The 20,407-nt window shown below is 47.5% G+C and overlaps 1 protein-coding gene across 1 annotated transcript in view; it reads left to right on the top strand.

Annotated features, from left to right (window-relative positions):
• Nucleotides 1-8,904, top strand: part of TEDC1 (tubulin epsilon and delta complex 1) — a 73,004-nt gene extending 64,100 nt beyond the window's left edge. The window contains exon 8 of the mRNA XM_074876803.1: nt 7,649-8,904. Coding sequence (XP_074732904.1) covers nt 7,649-8,008 — 360 coding nt within the window. The 3' untranslated portion in view covers nt 8,009-8,904. The remainder of the gene's footprint in view (nt 1-7,648) is intronic.
• Nucleotides 8,905-20,407: the final 11,503 nt, after the last annotated feature.

Genomic DNA, 20,407 nt, shown 5'->3' with positions numbered 1-20,407 from the left:
TCCTGAAGGTTGGGGGTCTGACTTATTTTCCTCGAAGTCACTGTTCAGCAAATGTTTGAACTTCATAGGCTCTGCAGGGTCTTGTGTCTGTCCCGTGTGCCCCCCGCCCCCCCCCCCCCCCACCTTGCTCCATAGTTTTTCCCAGAAGTAGGAGCTGCAGGATTTGATTTTCCATCCCTTATGCATTCACAGCATCCCTTGAAATGGTGCCTTTCTCTGCTTCTCTAAGGCTGAATGGGTCACTGTCTATAGCTAAGGAAGGAAAGCATTTGCCATACACTTAACCATGATTGTTCAAAAAAAAAAAGCAACCATTTTTGTTAAAAGAAACCATCCCTCTAGCCAAATTATTATTTGTTTATTGTTGAAGAAGTGTAAAGCCCTCACCCTACTTATGTGTGAAAAAGGTTTTATTTTTCTGCCTTTGGGGACACACAAGCACACAGAACACTTGGGTTATTCATAACTGTTCTGTTCTGTACAGAAAACAGTGACAAACACGGAGAGCAACGGTCTTGGCTTGTTCAGTTCTTTCTATCTCTAATGATGTTTGAGACGAACTCTGCTTGGGCATCTTCTTTCACAGACAGACCATGGTGTGTGTTTTACAGTACTGCTCTGTGTGCAACAAGGTGCAGAATATGTCTTGTATGGCCAGGAAATTCTTGTATAGGAGCACAAAGAGATTGTGGGTGGGAATTGTGGGATCCCTGTGACTATTTTTATTGTATTCCACTTCTATTTAATACTTACAGGTCTTTCTGCTATGCTTATAGTGGACTCTGCTCTTCCCTCTTCTATGGTATTGATACTTTCACTTATTATTTCCTTTTGCTCTTTTCTTTTGTACTGGTACTGTTTATTCAGTGCTGACAAGGAGGGCTTTCTTAAAAGTAGTCTGCAAATCCTTCTGTATCCTGTTTTCTGTATCCCAGATAGACTGTCAGCTGGGATTGCAGTTCTGCAAGGTTTTTCTTGGCAGGTTGGAGGGGGTGGTGGTGGAATAAATGCTAGATATAAACTGTAAGACAGCAAAAAGTATAAATAATCATCATTTATAAAGTGTTATTCAGGCTGGTACTGATTAAAGACAAGTGTTTGCAAGGTTCAGCCCTTGGACTGATCTGGATTCCAGTCTGGAAACTGAAAACTCCTAAACTAGCCTTAATTTGCAGTGCCTGGTTTCCAGCACTCAGCTGTCAGGATTTCTGTGAAGCATCCATACTGGCTGGCTGTGAGCGATGCCAATATCTCTGTGCTTATCCCACTTCTGGTTTTTACTTACAGATCTTTATCTATAATTTACACTTGTATGTTGAACAGGAGTCTGCACAGTATACATGGAGACTGAGAGCTCTGGGCAGCTCCTCCAACGGGAGGAACATCTCTCAGTGCCTGTGCATGGGATATTGAGATGGGCTGGGGAGCTATTCGGAGCCAGGCAGGTGAGTGCACTGGCTGACCTGGCAGGTCTTTTCTATTTCTGCAGTCTGGCCCCTCATTAATCATATATTTCCAAGCATGTAATATTTCACTTCACCTTTTTCAACTCCCCAGGTATGGGGGGCCATCTTAGATGGGACAGCTTTAAAATAAAGCTCAGAAATGAGCTTCCTGTAGGAATAAAAAATTGTGCAAGTCAAATGCTGTTTGGTGTTTTCAGAGGAGCTAGATGAGCTTATGAAAGGTGTTGGGTGATTATGCCCTGATAGCAAAGGCAGTATGACTTGGTGGCTTGAATATTGCATCCATTTATATTTCCTAATTTCCTTTCACTCTCCAACCTGAAAAGACAAGATCTGAGATTTTTCTGTTTGTTCCTTGTGAGTTGGAGCACAAAGGAGCAGGTTGCACTGTATCTTCCAGCAAAGGCAGGCATTGCCGTTTGTAGTATATGTACAGAATGGCAAGAAAAATTTGTATTTCACGCTGTATGCATATGGGGTCTTCTCCCTATTCATAAGAGAAATACAAGAGAGAATGAGTGGACAGATAGGACTGGAGGCAAAAAATGTGCCATTTCTAAGCTTGTGCATTGTTTTTCTGAACAATACCATTATTATAACCATTTCTGCAAAACTCCTAGAATAATTTGAGGAGATTGTGATTTAAAAATAATGACATGATTCAGGTCTTTATCATCCACTTCAAAAGGAGCTCCAACAATTTGGTTTGCTGCTCCTTCCTCAAAGCTGGCAGCAACATGATCATAAAATGGAAATACTCTTATGCCCCCCCCCCCGCCACTCTCTTCCTCAAAATAGACGTTTGGACCTTTCATTGCTGCTGCATTTTAAACTTCATCTCTAGCCAGTGGCTTCGTTCAAGTATGTAACTGAGAGGCAGCATTCATTTGCTTTCTGAGGCTTTCAGATTGCCATGTGAAGTTTTAACAAGTTGAAATGTTGACTTCCAGCATTTGGAAGATTGTCACTTTTGTTAGGTCGTTACTGAAAATGATTTAAATAACATGATGTCATTATCTAGATATCTTAGCATCTCTTTGGGATGTCTTGTATGTTGGTAAAATTCTCTGCAAATAATTTCACATTCAGCTTGCTTTTTAGCAGAAAAAGAACCATTTTGTGCATCATTTTTATTGCACTTTTCATTAGCGAGCTGTTAAAACTCTGAGAGATCAGCCTCTTGGGGATGTTTCTGAGCCACGCAGAATGAGATATGAAGCTCATTATCAGCATGATGCAGGCAAATGTGAAGGAGCTGAGGAAGCCACAGCAGTAATTGGGAAGGGCTGGAAGGTCTTCTCTTCGAGGAGAGATCAAATATGCTGAATGTGTAGGTTATCCACGCAGTTGATAGAAGTAGACCTCCACAGGATGGGCAACTGAAAGACTGGGACTGTTTACATGACAAATTGCAACACATCCAGAGGAGGTGAATCTGGGTATTACTGTTCTGGCATCAGAACAGTGGAACATGCAAAGAAACTGGAAGGCAGCTTATTTAAAATGTGTGACACATTACCTCTCCCATGATTTGCCCACTGAACTCATCCCTATAAAATTTATTCAAAGCAAGATGATTCCCAGGTCTGAAAACAGCTGAGATAGCTGTCTGGATAAAAAGGACAACCAGTAGTATCTTAGGTTAGAAGAAATTTTAGAGAAGGAAGGGGGAGGATGTGCTGGGGAAGTTAATCGTGTGTAGGTCTCTCCCGTGCATCGCTGCTTAAGTTAATCTTCCACAGTGGGGACTGAGCCGAGCTGCCTGCTCAGCCTGTTTCTTGGATGTGCCTCACCTCACTGACCCTTTCCCAGTGCACGTGGCAGCCTCCTGGACTGGGCCCACCCTTTTCTGTTTTGGCTTGGCCATTTAGACCTCAGCCTGGAAGTTTTGGGAAATGCAGGATCAGTGATGGCGCTGTCGCTGGGGGGAAGGGAAATCCTTTCCACCTTAGATGGATATTCTGCCTGGCTTAATTCTGCCACATCAGGAATTAGAGGCTACCTGTCTCTGCCCATCCTCCAGCCAATGTTGAAGAGATCAGTTTTATTCTAGTGCTTCTCCCTTTGCATCTTTGTGCGTGTGAATCTGCCAGCACACCAAAACCCTTTGCACTGTGCCAGGCTCCAGAGGACAGCACAGGCTGTCTTATCACTTCAGTCCCTTTTCAGTCTGTGATCTAAGATGCAATACTCCTTTCTGCAACTACACTAGCTCGTTGGCTTCCCCTTAAAACATGAAAATTATTATAGTTTTCTCTTTAGCTTTTAGTTATTAATACCTTTTGAAAACCTATGGTGGTCTCTTGGAAGACTTAAGTTATTTTAAAGGAAACCATCTGGGAGCACTTGGGGCAGTTTGGCCACTATCCTGTCCTAAGCAGTGGTTGGTGACATGGTGAGGCAAAGAGCTAGAAGGAACCCTGCCGCGATTGAGAGACGGGAGAGTACTTGCCTCAGTGTACACTCATGACATCTGTCTATCTGCAGCCCTCATAGGGCTGGTGTGGACACACGCTGCCGTGGGAGGTTCCTGCTAGTTTATCATGGTCTTGGGAGTGTGAAACCTGCTAGGGTATGTTGACTGTGAAGCATGCAGAGGGACAGCATGCTTCCAAGGACTCGGCTACGGCGTCTGAGTGACTGCTCTGTTGTGCTGTTGTGAACAGCTAACCAGATTGGTACTCACTGCAGAGCGGGACGTGTGTCAGTTTGAAGATGCTGATTCCTCATCAGCTGATTCCCTCTGTTTGGCATGGCTTTTCTCAAAATGTACTGGGGTCCCTTTGGGATGAGGTTGGTTCTGTAGAAGTGGAAACGATGATTATCATGTTGTTGTGTTTATTTGGAGAGGATGTGCAGCAGTTGTCAGACAGCACTACGTACCTAATTGGGAATTCAACTTCCAGCTGGTAGATTGAGACTGAAAGGGAGAGCTGTGGGATAGAGACGGGCAGGCACAAAATGCTGAGGCTCCTAATCTTTTACAATATGTTTGTTTAATACAAAGTGGTCTGCTGAGATTGTTTTGCAGTGTAGAATAATCATTGTGTGCTGACTAATGGGAGACAGCAAGCTGTTAAAGAGCATCAATTAACCGTACAGGAGGAGGTTATTGAGTGTTTTCACAAGTGTTCTGGATGTGAAGAGTAAAGAATATTACTCGAAGGTAACCCTCAGGGATTTTTAGCTATTGAAGTCTACAGACCGCAGCAAGAGTATTTGTGGACATACATATGGTTGCAGAGCTTACCAGTAAGAACAGTGGAAAAAAAACTCAAGCTAGCTTTCCAACTCCAGATTGTGCTGATACGAAATAAATAGTGCTTTGCTAAACTTGTTCTCTTATTTCATATTCGTTACTTTGAAAATTTCGCCTGTTAAATTTATCTAATGTTGTCCCAGGAAATATTGGTCCTTTTTACAGAAGAGAACATGTGCAGTGCCCTTCTGATACTCAGATGTCAGAATTTGTTCTGCTTCCCTGACTGCCTAACTGTAAGGCTGTTGTCCTTGTCCTTACAACTGCTCCTGCTTCAGTGTAGTAATTCCTATTCCTGCTATTGCTATGAGTTAAAACTCAGTGCACTTAGTGCTGAGAGGAGTGTGCTCTTCCATCATGTACCTTGCACAATGGATAATAAAATTCTCCAATTTTGGCTGGTGGAGAGTATGAAAACCTATGTTTCATTAGGAATACTTTTATATAGCCCTACTAGTATTCTGCCTGAGTTTAATGCGAAAAATAAATAATGTTTTGTGGGCTCTGTTTGCTGAGTGATTTTGTTCTTTGTAAGTAATGGGAAATTTTTCCCATCCTGGATTCCAGTGTTAAATCCACTTTGTGTAAACTTCATTTTCCATTTATTCATTGGCAGTGGAGAGACCAGATAACATTGCATTTATTTTTTCCGTTTCTTCTAAAGTGGTGTTAGAGAACTGAAACTCAGATATTCTTTTAGCCAACACCAAGAGATATCCTGGGTTTACTTGGGCATTATTTTAAAGAGGGACCCTTGGTTCTTGGACAAGGGCAAAGATAGACTTCTCTCAGCGCTTCTGTTCAAATGCCTTAATCAACAGAGGTCTCCTTTAACAGATGGTTCTACATTGAATTCTTCCTAACACATTAAAGGCTTTATCAGAGAAATTTACTCCTTTTCTGATTTTATTGATTTTCCTAATCTTTTTTGAGCGGGAGGAAGGGGGAGAATAACACATCAGAAGACTATGGAGAGGATTAATTGCTTGGCTGCAAAGCTTATGAAGATATTCTGGTGAAAGTCTTGGGATGAGTGAGTGAAGTCCTGGTGAAGTTGGTGTCAGTGGGCAGATTTAACTGCGACTGCAGCCCTCCTGCCTGCAGTGTTTCTCACTGTAAGAGAATGTAATCTTGACCCCCTCTCTGTCAAAAGCTTCTGAATTTCAGTAATGAAGCCCTCCCTACTGATCTGTGGAAAAAATCCTTTTTTCTCCAGATATGGCAGCTGGTTTAACCCTATGTACTTGTAGCTTGGCAGTGGCAAAGGTGGGGGGGCTTTGCGACCTCAAGATTCTTGTCCTTGCAGCTGGTGCTGCTTTAGGCTCTGACTGATCTCTAGTGCTTCAGGGAGATTCCCTGACTTTACAGGAATTTGACAAAGCCCTAATATGTGAGATATCAATATCTTAATGCAGATCTGCAGATTTAAAACCCCAAGGAGTTGTTCAGCTTCACCCGTGGCCAGGGAAGGGGAGGGGTTGCAGAGCAGTTTCAAGGCTGGAAGGGGGTATCATTAACACTGAGCTTGACCTGAGCTGAGCTTTGGCCAAAGGATTCATCCCTGGAGCTGCAATGAAGCATTTCATGGTTCATTATCCTCACAGTAGGAAACAATGTCTTATTCTGAAGCTGAATATCTAACTCAAATTTTCATCCATTTGATCATCGTACAGCTTTGTCAGCAAAGTCTGGTCTCTCACCACTTTCTTTTCCACTTTCTTTTAGGATCTAAAACAAATTATATATCTGTCTCCATGAATGGAATAGTTTGAGCTCTAGAAGTTTCATGCTATAATGCTTGTCTTCTGGGCTGTGAGTCATTGGGTGACCTGCCTTTGAATCCTACTCTCTGTTTCCCTGTGGTTTTTTTGAACTTCAGAACTGCGCACAAGTTCCAGGAGCGCTCTGGGGTTTGTGCAGGTTGCAGAAGCAGCATTGTTTTTCTGAAACTTTGCTGCTTTTTGTCCTGAGCTGATTTGGCAGCTTGTTGCCGTAGCAGAAATAGAAAATGCCATTGGACCACAAACTGTTTCCCTGAAGGCCTTAGCAAGGTACCTCCTCTTATGGATGTTTCTCCACCGACAAATAAATTTTGAGATGAGTCACTGAATTTATGTTTAATCCACTAGTAAAATTGGCAAGGCAATTACCGTCTTGCAAGTTCTTCAAATCAAATTGTTAGAGAACATTAAATCAAATACTTTGGAGAAATCCTGGTATATACAATTGCTTTTATCATCCAGTCTGTGATTCTGTCACAAGAAAAGCTTTGTTTTATTGGGCCTATCTTCAGTGAAAGTGTGCTGCCTGGTACTCATTTTGGTCTTAGCCTCCACTTCTTTGTCTCTACTCCATTATTTTCATTTTCCTATTTGTTACCCCATAATGAGAATTGAGAATTAAGGAATTTCAAGCTTACAGTTGTCATCCCTACTTTTTAGCACTGCCAAGTACAGAAAGCATTTGCAAACTGAAATAATACTGTTAGTCATGAGGCAATTAATCTGTTATGACAACGCAGTTGCTTAAAGCACAATGGTGATGAAGGTCACTCTGCTGGGTCTCCCTTTTTGCTCCGTGTGTTTTGCTCTGAAGTCAAACCACCCACTCCTCGATAAGACGGAAGCGTGCAGAGCCCTTGTGTATTAGTCATCAGTGGAGGGGCTGGTAGACTGAATCTGCAAACAAATGACTGCTGGCAGCTTTTTGGTCACTGAGGCTGCTGCCTCTGATAGAAAGCACATGTTAGCTTAATTCAGTTTTCACTGCCACGTACTTCGGTTTACACTTAGAGCTGGCTCTCTTCTCTTTGGTACATCCTAGTCCAAACGTGACATTTTGTGTTGTTTCCTGGCAGGAGAACTTTTTTACAGAAATCTACCATACTTTTTTTTTCCCCCTCTTTTTTTTGTTCTCTCTACAGGTGAAAACAGGAGGGGAAGAACTGCAGAAGGAGGGGTTCTCTGCCGCTGCTAGAAAGATACAGGAAAGTGTTGAATTAAAACTGCTAGATCTTACATACCTTTGTGCTCCAAAAAAAAATAAAATGCACGGTTCGTGCAGGCTGGTGTTCAGAAGCAAACATCCTGCCAGCAAAACGGGCTTTGGGAGGTCTGTATCCAAGGAGCATGTTTCAGCTGTCAGTGCTACAGAGGTGATCAGAGAACTGCAGATGAGAGAGGCCAGCCTGGAGAGAGAGCTGAAGCAGCTGCGGGAAGAGTGCAGGCAGAGGCTGGATGAAATTGCAGAAGGGTTGGATGGAGTGATTTGTATCTCCCCTTGAAGAGATAAAGTTGGACTGAGAAGAGCAAAGGAATAGACTGACTTGATCAGAACACATTGTGCAGCTTGGCATGGGGGAGTGCAAGGTGAGGAACCAAATGTAATTTCTAATTTTTAAGCCTGGGAATCATAACTTCTGACTGCTTTGTGACTTGCACCGGGGCCATAACCTTGGTGGTTCTTTCTGCAGCCCCTTTATTGCTAACCTTGCCAATTAAATTCTGCAGCAGGCCTTAGTGGGAGTGTGTGTAAATCTCCCTTTTATCTTTTGAATTTCTAATTCTTCTGCCAAGCAGTGGGCTCTTTTACAGTGCTCAGCTGCTAGGCACGGCATACACTGAGGCTGTGCTTTGAAGTACTAATTGCATTCAATATTTTCCAGCAAATAGAAGAGTTCATTAGTCAGAAAAATTCAGGTATTGGAGAACATGCAAAGTACCAAGTCTTAGAGAGATTGGAAATGTTCAAGAAAGTGTGCTGGTTTAATTCAGTTGGTTTGCATATTTGTGGCAGCTATAATGCAGTCACCATAAGGAAAAACAAATGCCTAATAATAAATAAAGCAGCACACTGATTTCATTTACTGGTGTGATGCACTTGAAGTAATTGGGTTCTCAAAGAGAACGAACTAGAAACCCATTCCACCGAGTTATGACTCACAATGAGATAACTTACAGATCTGCTGTAGGAAGTTTCTGTAAAATAGAAATATGACCCTAACTTCCAAGCCTGAGGAGTCTCCAGGCTCTGTCTCCAGAGGCTTTTTCCCCTGGAACATGTAAATGTTTTTCACTTGGCATTCATTTCCTACCATTTTCTGTTTTGCTTTCACCAAGGAATATTCTTACATTCTAGTTGTACACTTTCAGAAATAAATAAATGTAAAAAAAAAAAAAACCAGTTTACTTTTCATTTGTGAATTGCTATGAGCAATGGGTTTTCCTCCGTCTGGATTTCTGTCTACTACCCCAGCTCGGTGTCGCTGATTACCAGCTGCTCTTGGCTCACTCAGCAGCCAAACGTGAGGAACCTGAAGGCCCTCTTTCCAGGCATCGGTACGATTGCTGCTCTGCAGGAGACTGTGTGCAGGTGGGAGCAGGTGGGAACAGGTGGACGAGGCTCTGGGCTCCTGGTTTCTGCTGCACTAAGTAAACTTCAGATGCTTCCAGACCCTGCTCATCTGCAGCACCTGTGCTGGTTCTCCCACAGTTTTTGCAGGAGTGGCAATGCAAATGTCAGTGGAGAGCCACAGCGGGAGGGCTGGTTTTCCCTGCTTTCACCCAGTAGAATGCAGCATTGCTGGTAGGCCAGGAGTATACAAGCTCAGTTTAAGATAGACAAAGTTTCAGACAGAATTTCCTCTGTGTGGACCTGGTGGCTTGTCCAAGGACTAAGTTTGAGCAAGGCTGGTGGGAAGTGCAGTTCCCAGCTAGAGCCCTCAACTGCAGTCAACCCTATACCAGTGGACCAGCCCCGGGAGCAGGGGGTTTGTGTGCACTGACCCAGGTGTTCAGTCACAACCAGTGTGCCCGCTGTCAGTGGGCACGGGGGTGACAAACACAGTCCTGGAGCAGAAAACCCCAGTGGGCCAGTGAGATCCAGCCATCTCTGGGGCAGGTGGCTGGCCCCAGGCTGCTCCTCCTGGAAGCTCGGGCTTTGAAAAGCCAATCCACATTACTCTTCTTTTCAAACCATCTCAGTAGGGGCCAGGCACTAAACTGTTTCAAGCTGGTACAACTTTGGGAGGGTGTTGGCTCTGGGGCTGCTGATGCTCAGTGTACAAGAGGGCTTACTCAGACACAGGTTTCACAGAAAACTATTCATGAATGGGGAAAGAAACAGTATATCCTAGAACTAACAAGAGTGGCAGCACCAGTCTATCTCTCCCTGAGCATTTTACATCCTCCTTCAGCTTTTTTACAAGGGTATTTTCATACTGCTTCATATTTAGGTTTAAAACATTGCCCTCAAAAGATCCTTTGTCCTCCTGAGACTTTCAGCAGAGATGAGTGAGCAAATGTTCTTGAGCATGGTGAGAGCACTCAGATTCAAGTGCAGGTCTAGCTCATGCCTTGCTGTGGTTTATCAGGGTTGGCTTAATGCTGAATGCCACAATGTATTATGCTGCTGTCCACATAAACTGACAATAGTCACTCACAGGATGAGTTACTTCCTAGGATCAAATATTTGTCACCGCACAGCACGTAGTGCAGCATGCTTCAGTGTGCATCCAAGGATCCCGTTCCAGCAGAGACCACAACTGGCAGCGCCTTTCCCCTGCTTGACCCTCAAGAATTATTTTTCTCTCTGGTGGAATGTAAAAATGACAGCGCTCGGTATGTCAGTATATACGTGTGTGTGTGTGTGATGTACGGGAGTGCCTACAGTGAATTGCAGACAGCTGCGTTTACCGCATGGCACAAATCACTGCGCTGGGTGGCCCTATGGGAAGCTGTCAGGAGAGCCAGCGGGTTGGAGCTGGAGCTGCTCGTCCTGGCGTGTACATCAAGAGGGGCTACAGCTGAAAGCAGCTTAAAAGAAGATCACCTTCCCACCCGTGGTGCTGCGCTGGCGTGGCGCACTTCAGACACCTCGTGCAAAGAGCATAGGCAAGTATAGTTTTTATTTTCTGGCACCGATTTCCTACTGCCTTTTGTTTCAGGTACCAATTAGCAGTTTAAACCAGAGCGGATCATCTGTGACCCCCGTTGAAGATCAGTGGGGTTTGTCTGAGCTGGCAGTGGTTTTAAAGCCAATACCTGCAGCCCCCTCTTTCCTCTGCCCCTCTTCTCAGCTCCAGCACGGAGAGCATAAAGCAGGAGATATTTCAAGTGCTTGGCGCGCTCACACACCAAGTTTTGGAGGGTGATTTCCCTATGAAGGCTGCCTTTTAAAAATCACAGCGCCTCTGCAGGCGTTGGACACAAAGGGACTGAGCTATGGTCATGCCTCAGTGACTGGTCACAACTTGTGATTGCTTTTGAGGCATATTGATGCATCTGAAATACAGATGCTTTCCAATCCTCATGAGCTTGGTGAGGCATCAGCTGTCTCTTCAGTACTGCTGGGAGATGCTGTGTGATAAACACCACCAAAAAGCCTGAGAAAATCATCCCTGGATTAACACCAGCTGCAATGAGAGCAGGAAAGTGAACTGGGTGACTTGCAGTCACACTTAATGGGATATAACCTAGGAACAAATAGATGTTTGTCACCTCATACCATTACCCTGGCATTTGAAGTGCTTTCCTTTCTCTGTTTAGGCTGACTTCTCTCACCCACCATCATAGCCTACTGGTTTTAAAGGCTACTTCTTGGTCACCAGGACTTGGCCCTGTGTCAGCAGTGGAAGATGCTGTACAAGGGGGAATGACTGCCCTGGGAGACGTGTGGCAACCAGCAACCAAATGACTAGTTGGTCTCTGGCAGATGCTGTGACAGGCAGAAGATGACTCAAGCAGTACATTTCATCCATGGGCTCAAGCATGCTTGGTAAATGTTAAGTATTACTTCACAGAGATTGGAGAGTGTTGTAAACAACCCCCTACAGACTGAAAAGCAAAGATACAAGCTGTTAAGTGGTTTGTCCTTTGCTGTATTACCACGCTGGTTGTACATTTCCTTGTGAAAGCAGGAATCTGCCCTAAAATTGTTGATGGAATTGAACAGAGAAGGGTGGGTATAGGCTGGAGAAGCTGGTAGAGAGTGAGTCGCACATTGTGAGCAACTGGTTGCTAAACTCAAGTGGTGGGGGAATGCTGGTGGTGATGCTACCCTAATATCTGGAATAGGCAGCAGGGTTTGTTTTCGTTTGGTTTTTGGCTTTTTGAAGAGGCTGCAGCAGAAGTTCTCCCTGTTGGTCCATCCTAGAGGGAGTTAGTTTAGTCTGGGTTTGGATCCAGGCTTTCTAAGTGACCTTAGGAAGAGAGGAGCATATTAGAGGCGATGGCCCATGCTGGAAAAGCAGGAAACCAGGGTTAAATCAGCACCCGCCAGAGATGCTCCATGTGGTTGTGGGCTACACTTGACAAAGGTCAGGCAGTAAAGAGCTGTCTCAGATGTTTGCCTGGTGATAGCTCAGAACACAGCCTGTCCACAGGAAGCCCCTGTAGCAGCCAACCCTCCTTAGGGGGCTGGGGGTGCATGGCCTTTTGCTTTGTGCAATGCTTTACTGAAGACAGGCAGAGTTACTGCTGCAGTGTTTAAACCACACTCTCTGGTGACAGATTGCTTCCAAGTGTAGCCTTAAGAGAAGCTCTTGCAGGACTTCTGCATGTATAGTTTCTGGTAGGCCAGCATGGACGTGTTTATAGAAGAGCATAGTTTAACCCATTTCTCTGATGTAACTGGTGCTTGTTTTCCAAACATCTTGCTAGGAAAGTGGAATTGGCCATAAATACTTAATTGGCTGATAACTCTGGCTCACACTGTGTAGCTAGAAATATTCCTCCCCAAATAACTGAGCATCAATCAGCATGCAGTCAAAACAGGAGGTTTGCTTTGCAAAAGGCAAGTGAGGCATCTGCAGTCACTGCTCCTGACAACATTGCGCCTGCTGGTAAATAAGGGCTGCAACCTATGTTTAAAAATAAGAGCTGCTGGGAGTAGCGATTTCTAGCCTAGAGTGTTTTCTGTTCCCTGTGGGATTCCTGCACCAGCTCCCGCAGGAGGATGAGCTGCTAGCAGTTGGTGTGAGCGTGTGTTTGTGGTGGCGTGGTGCACTCTCAGTGGCAGTAAACACATGCCTGATGGTCGAGCTCCCTCTCCTCTGGCCCTCAGCCACTTGCAGCACTTGGGTCTTTCACCCTCGCCCTTCACCCCCTGGAGCGACAGCTTGTGTGAAGCAGTCTGACGTACCACTGCTCCTCGACTGACAGCCCAAGCCCTTGTGGCTGCTGTCCTGTAGCCTCTAGGCTGGGAAGCTTCTCATCCTGTGTCTCAGCCACCGGGCCATGGCCAGATCCCTATCCCAAGGGATTTGTTCCCCAGCTGCTCTGAAATGGGTGACAAGGAAAATGGAGGTGTGCAGCCCACAGGGACTGCACGAGCATCCAGTCTCATGTAGTGCAAGCTCCTGTCCTGGGCTGGGGGTGCCTGTCCCCGTCCCAGCTTCTGGGGCCCACAGGCTTTGTTCATACGAACGACTCTGCCATCATCACCCAACAACAAGGCAGCCATGGCCCGCTAAGCCAAGGAGCTGTAGCAGTCAGGTACCCTCAGTGTTAACCGTGACACTTTATTTCCCAGCATGAATCTCAGGGTCTGCATCCAGGCCTTCTGGTTTGCTTTCTTCTGCAGGGCTGGAGAGCCCTTTACTCATCAAGAAATACTCCTTGTGCAGGTCCAATAGAAGCTGAACATGAATAAAGGGAGTGCAAGCACTTTGCAAGCCTGTAAGTGAGGCAAGTTACCCCAAGTTCCTTGCCCCTTAGCTCTCATCTGTTTCACCCTTTCAAAGTGGGAGGCAGAGGGTTGATCTCTCTTCAGTGCTGCAGGACCCCCGGGTAGATGTCTGTGCCTTGGGCAGCCCTCCGCAGCTGGGAAAGCAACCCCCTCCGGCTCCCAGGGCTGAAACAGGCCCCAGGGAAGGGGGGAAGAGGTATGGCCCCGGAGGCCAGCCTGGTCTGGGTGGGCAGCTGGGCTGGGAGGGAGCCATGCTCTCTTGGTGGCTCATGCTTTGATTTAGCATTAAGTACAGCTAGGAAACGTTTGAGCATTAGCTTTTTAGTGTGGCTGACTGCCTCAAAGACAAGCAAACAAGGAATTCGCTAGGGTAGCTGTCAGAGCAGGCTCTCAGCCCCTACTAATGCTTTCCTTCTCCCATCTGACCTTATTAACACAGCCTGGTTGTTTTGCAAGACGCCTCCTTTGCCTTTCAGCAGCCCACAGCTACTCTGGAGGGAGCAGAGATGTGAAACCTCTGGAAGGACTGCATGGCTCAGTGGAGCACGACCGGAGTGCCGGGAGGGAGCAGGATGTGGGGGCTGAGCCTGCGTGACAGGACCATGCCTGCCCTTGGGTTTGTCTTGCAAGGTCCACCCTTTATGTTACAAATACAAATCCAAGGTAAAAAGCTGGTATTTGCTGCTATTCTGACTGCTCAGCTGGCAAAATCTTCTCCAGCACTTGGGGGCAAGTAAAGGATTTGACTTACTCATGCCTGCCTCTTGTCTTCCATGTGCGATTTGCAGCTTCCCTGAGCCATGTGCTGATGGATGCTGGGGCTGCGCTAATGGTCAGGTACCAGGAGGACACAGGGCATGAGGGGTCTGGCCATGGAAAGGGGGCAGGCAGACTTTTTCTCAGGATGCGTTTACATGATAACTCCCTGTTGAACCAGGTTGGCTATGGAGCATAGTGGGGGAGCTGGTGGGTCCCCCAGCCCCCTGTTCACCTGCTGCTGCAGCCCCCTTGCATCTCTTGCCGGGGAGCGATGAAAAGCAGGTAAAAGCTTGTGCATTTTGTGTAAGCACAGAAATCGCTGCCTGTCGCACTGGCCCAGCCCCATCACTCAACAGCGTCAGGCCCCTGTAATGACTTGGTTTCTCCAGGTTACACCGTTAATGCCATAAAACACCCACTCCTGCTGTGGGCTCAGCAGGGAGCTGGAAGAAGTCTCAGCCTGACAGTGAACTCTGCAGCACAGTTCATGCCATGTTTGGCATGAGACTGTGACTCCTGGAACAGGATTAGCCCCTGATCCGAGCTGGGAGGAGAGCATCCCTGCATCAGGTGTGGGAAGAGCCTGGACATGTGACGTGTGGACAAGCCACAAGCCTGGGGGAAATTCACTCTGTGCAAATGCTTCACGGCCCTGAGACGTGATAGTAATCCATTCTAGTGCTCTAAGTAAATGAGCTTTCTAATTAGCTTTTTCTTGCTTATACTGATTAATACTAAAAATGCTAATATGTATTTTATAATGCTAACCACCCGCAAGGAGACCACGCTATCACCCTTGATTAATGCCAGCTTTCATGGTGCTGACAGCGTCTTCTCTCTTTACAAACTCCTTTTTAAAATGAAAATACACTGTAAAGCCCACAGCTGAGGGTCTGGGCTGCCTGCGGGGCTGGGGAAGACATCCTGGCCAAGGCTGCGTGCCCATCCTCCTGCCTGCTGAGTACCACCGTGGGGGACAGGCCAGCCTGGCCAGGCTGTGCTGTGCATGCTGACGTCCCCTATTAATCCCTGGCTCCCCACAGTTTCAGGGCATGCATTTATTTCAGGCTCTTACAGGTTTCCATTTGTATTCTCTCTTTTTCATTGCCACCCTCTCGAGGCCAAGACCAGCAACAAAAGGCATCATAACAATAAAGCTCAATTGCAAGTTATTTACTTGGCATCGTTGCATCTGCCAAACAACGATATTAATTTTGTCTCTCAATGAAGGAAATATTCTGCTGATTAGCCGCGGGGGCAGCATTTGTTCTAGAAAGCAGCCTTTAATAGGCCTTTATATCATGCTGTAATTCATATCACTAAGTCAAGAAGATCATATAATTGATGCGCTCAGGGTATGCACCTCTGTTGCGTGGCCGTGGCCGGGCAGGGGGATGGTGGCTCATGGTATGGGAAGGGCACAAACCTGCGTTGCTGCTGAAAGTCCGACAGACTTGGGCTGTAAGTGCTGTGGGGAAGGATTTGGGCTGGAAATGCAGAATGGGAAGGACAGGGCTGCAGCAGGGAGGGACGGCATCACCCCAAGCTGCCATCCCCACAAAGGTGCTGTGGGGACGTGCCACTGCGGCCAGCCCAGCCGCAGGGGTGCACAGTTCTGCCGCTCCCCTGGAGCTGCAGTGGGGACAGGCTCACAGGGCTGTGAAACTTCCCAGGGAGAAAATTGCAGAGCTCAGGGAGTTGGAGAGCACGCTTTCTGCAAGAGCGCGCCTCTGCCCACCAGCCACGGCCATGCTCCAGTCTCTGCGGCCAGCAGGCACAGGGAAGGGAGTGATTTATGGTCTCACTGCTCAACAGGGATTTTTCGCTTACTTGTGTTTAATTTTGTTTGGAGATGATGGTGCATTTTAAAAAAAAAGTATCTGTTGTACACTTCAAGACAAAACCTGGGGCTTAAGTTTTCTGGTGCTGTCCTGACAGTGCTTAACACAGTCGTGCCATGAGTAGTTAATGTGGGGTGCACCGAGCCTGTGCCAAGGAGCTGGTGGGGACATTCCCTCCCATTTCAGCTACAGCTCAACACTACTGCCTACATTGCTGCCACTCTTAAATGCAGGCCCCAGCTAGCTGTGCACTTGGCCCTGGGCTGCATCACCAAGGGCAGCGCTGGTGGGTCTGGAGCCCCCCCCCAGCAGCTCCCTGCCACCCAGCTGCCTCACCCGGCAGCAGTGCTGTACATTGCTCCCCTCCCTTGGCACCATTTCCCCAAGCACAGCAATGTGGCACTTGGCTTTGAGCTCTGTTTTTCTGGTGGGAACCCTATGGAGCACCGTGGGCCTGTGGTGGGGCCACCTTCCCAGGGAGCCCCCCAGGAACACTCTGCAGCCACAGCCCCAGGGTCCCGGCAGGGGTGGGTAGGAGCTGGCTTTCCTCTGCCAGCTGCACAGGGGGAGGTGAAAGCCCCGGGCAATGCTGAGGGAGCAGATGGGATTGAATTTCTAAGGGGAAAGATGCTTTTTAAAATATTTTTTTTGCATCAACTGCTCAGAAATTGTTCATCTCAAAAGAAAGGAGTTAGAACAGAGGAAGAAACAAGGATTTTGCTGTTTTGGCTGCAGGGACTCTGTATGCTAACAAATTATCAAACGGGCCTGAGTCCCCCGAGTCCTGCTGTGAGACATGCTCTGTCTGATGGTCCTCCCCTCCATTGCCACCTGTGGCTGTGGGGACAGAATCACAGAATCATTCAGGTTGGAAGAGACCCTTGAGATTGTCAAGTCCAACCATCAGCCCTACTCTACAAAGTTCTCCCCTACACCACATCCCCCAACAGCTCATCTAAACAACCCTTAAACACATCCAGGGATGGTGACTCCACCCCCTCCCTGGGCAGCCTATTCCACCATCTGACCACTCTTTCTGTGAAAATTTTTTTCCTAATGTTCAGTCTAAACCTCCCCTGTTGCAGTTTAAAATCATTCCCTCTTGTTCTATCACTAATTACCTGTGAGAAGAGACCAGCACCAACCTCTCTACAATGTCCTTTCAGGTAGTTGTAGAGAGTGATGAGGTCTCCCCTTAGCCTTCCCCGTTTCCCCATCTCAAGTAGCAACCCCAGTGAGAAAAAGCAAGGAGGACATCACCAGGCTGTATCATCTCTTCTCTTTTCACATGTTACTTGGGGATGGAAACCAAGGTGTGAGCTGCTGTCCTGGACCGAGGGCAATAAGATGTCCTTGAGCAAGGTGAAGCCGGACAGACGTGGGGGCTCTGGCCATGGGGCTCTGTGGCCAGGAAAGGATGGTACAGCGTGCTCTAGGGCTGTATCTACCTGTTTCATGACCTACCAGCCTGACCCAACACGGACCAAGGTGGTGCCCAGCTATAACCAGCTCATCCCCTCTGCTGCCAGGGAGCACCCAGCAGCGACCCTCTGGGGTGAGCTCAAGGAGGTTTTAGTGCCAGTGCATGGCATGGAAGGCTTGCTAGCACGTGAGACTGCTCCCTCATAGCCCTCAGACACCCAGGGAGAAGATTACTTACAGGTAAGATCTTGCTAAAGCTGTGGTTGAAATATTTCAGCTTTGTTCAGAGGGAGCTTTGCATAGAATCATCATAGAATGGTTTGGGTTGGAAGGGACCTTTAAAGGTCATCTAGTCCAACCCCCCTGCCATGGGCAGGGACACCTTCCACTAGACCAGGTTGCTCAAAGCCCCGTCCAACCTGGCCTTGAACACTGCCAGGGAGGGGGCAGCCACAGCTTCTCTGGGCAACCTGTGCCAGTGTCTCACCACCCTCACAGGAAAGAATTTCTTCCTTACATCTAATCTAAATCTACCCTCTTTCAGTTGAAAACCGTTACCCCTCATCCTGTCCCTACACCCCCTGATCAAGAGTCCCTCCCCACCTTTCCTGTAGCCCCCTTTAAGTACTGGAAGGCTGCTATAAGATTTCCCCGGAGCCTTCTCTTCTCCAGGCTGAACCCCCCCAACTCTCTCAGCCTGTCCTCACAGGGGAGGTGCTCCAGCCCCCTGATCATCTTCGTGGCCTCCTCTGGACCCGCTTGAGCAGGTCCATGTCCTTCTGATGTTGGGGGCCCCAGAGCTGGACACAGCACTGCAGGTGGGGTCTCACGAGAGTGGAGGAGAGGGGGAGAATCTCCTCCCTCGACCTGCTGGCCACACTTCTCTTGATGTAGCCTGGGGTACAGTTGGCTTTCTGGGCTGCGAGCGCACATTGCTGGCTCATAGTCAGTTTTCCATCCACTAACACCCCCAAGTCCTTCTCCACAGGGCTGCTCTCAACCCACTCCTCACCCAGCCTGTATTTGTGCTTGGGATTGCCCTGACCCATGTGCAGGACCTTGCCCTTGGCCCTGTTGAACTTCATGAGGTTTGCACGGGCCCACCTCTCCAGCCTGTCCAGGTCCCTCTGGATGGTACATCCCTTCCATCCAGCATGTTGACCACACCACACAGCTTGGTGTCATTGGCAAACTCAATTCCACTGTCCATGTCTCCAACAAAGATGTTAAACAGCACTGGTCCCAACACCAACCCCTGAGGAACACCACTCGTCACTGCTCTTCCACTTGGAAATGGAGTTGTTGACTACAACTCTTTGAGTGTGACCATCCAGCCAATTCCTTATCCACTGAGTGGTTCATCCATCAAATCCATGTCTCTCCCATTTAGAGACAAGGATGTCGTGCGGGTCAGTGTGAAATGCTTTGCTCAAGTCCAGGTAGATAACACGGTTACTCTTCCCTTATCCACCAATGCTGTAACCTCATTGTAGAAGGACACCAAATTCATCAGCCCGTAGTGAAGCCATGTTGTCTGTCACCAATCACCTCCTTGTTTTCCATGTGTCCTTGCAGAGTTTCCAGGAGGATCTGGTCCATGATCTTGCCAGGCACAGAGGTGAGACTGACTGGCCTGTAGTTCCCTGGTTCTTCTTTATTTCCCTTTTCCAAAATGGGAGTTGTGTTTCCCCTTTTCCAGTCAGTCACCAGACTGCCACGGCTTCTCAAATATGATGGATAGTGGCTGAGCCACTTCATACCAGTTCCCTCAGGACCCGCAGATGCATCTCATCAGGTCCCATATGGACTTGTGCACCTTCAAGTTCCTTAGATGATCTCTAACCTGATCTTCTCCTACAGTGGGTGGTTCTTCCTTCTCCCAGTCCCTGCCTTTGCCCTCTGTGTCTTGGGCAGTGTGGCTGCAGCAGTTTCTGGTGAAGACTAAGGCAAAAAAGTTGTTGAGTACCTCAGCCTTCTCCTCTCCATATCCCAGGTATTCAGGTCTCCTGTTTCTATCCAGAGAGGGCCCACATTTTCCCTAATCTTCCTTTTATCACCAACATACCGGTAAAAGCTTTTTTTGTTGCCCTTGATGTCCCTGACCAGATTTAATTCTTGCCCTGATCCCTGGCTGCTCAGACAGTTTTTCTGTATTTCCCCCAGGCTATCTGTCCTTGCTTCCACCCTCTGTAGGGTTCCCTTTTGTGTTTGAACTTGTCCAGGAGCTCGTCATTCATCCATGCAGGCCTCCTGGTAGTCTTACCTGACATTCTCTTTGTTAGGATGCATTGCTCCTGAATTTGGAGGAGATGATCCTTGAATAACAATCAATTTTCTTGGACTCCTCTTCCCTCCTGGGATTTATCCCATGTTACTCTGCCAATCAGATCCCTGAAGAGGCCGAAGTCTGCTCTCCTGAAGTCCAGGGTAGAGAGCTTGCTGTGTGCCCTCCTTGCTGCCCTAAGAATCTTGAACTCCACCATTTCACGGTCACTGCAGACAAGGCTGCCCTTGAGCTTCACACTCCCCATCAGCCCCTCCTTGGTGGGAACAAGGTGCAGCATAGCATCTCTCCTCATTGGCTCCTCTATCACTTGGAGAAGGAAGTTATCATCAGCGCACTCCAGGAACCTCCTAGATTGCTTATGCCCTGCTGTGTTGTCCCTCCCAACAGATATCAGGGTGGTTGAAGTCCCTCATGAGGACCAGGGCTTGTGAACGTGAGACTGCTCCCATCTGTCTATAGAGGGCCTCATCCACTCAGTCTTCCTGGTCGGGTGGGCTGTAGCAGACCCCCCCCTATAACGTCTCTTGTCCCTGCCCTCCCTTTAATCCATAAACTCAGTCAGCTCCTCATCCATCCCCAGGCAGAGCATGGATGCATGCACTCCAGCTCATCATTGACACAGAGGGTGACACCCCCACCTTGTCTCCCCTGCCTGTCCTTCCTAAAGATCCGGTATGCTTCCATTCCA

This window comes from Strix uralensis, chromosome 8, assembly GCF_047716275.1.
Source record: "Strix uralensis isolate ZFMK-TIS-50842 chromosome 8, bStrUra1, whole genome shotgun sequence".
Taxonomy (NCBI): Eukaryota; Metazoa; Chordata; class Aves; order Strigiformes; family Strigidae; genus Strix; species Strix uralensis.
Note: the sequence above shows the minus strand (reverse complement) of the source record. Positions and strands in the feature narration are given on the sequence as shown.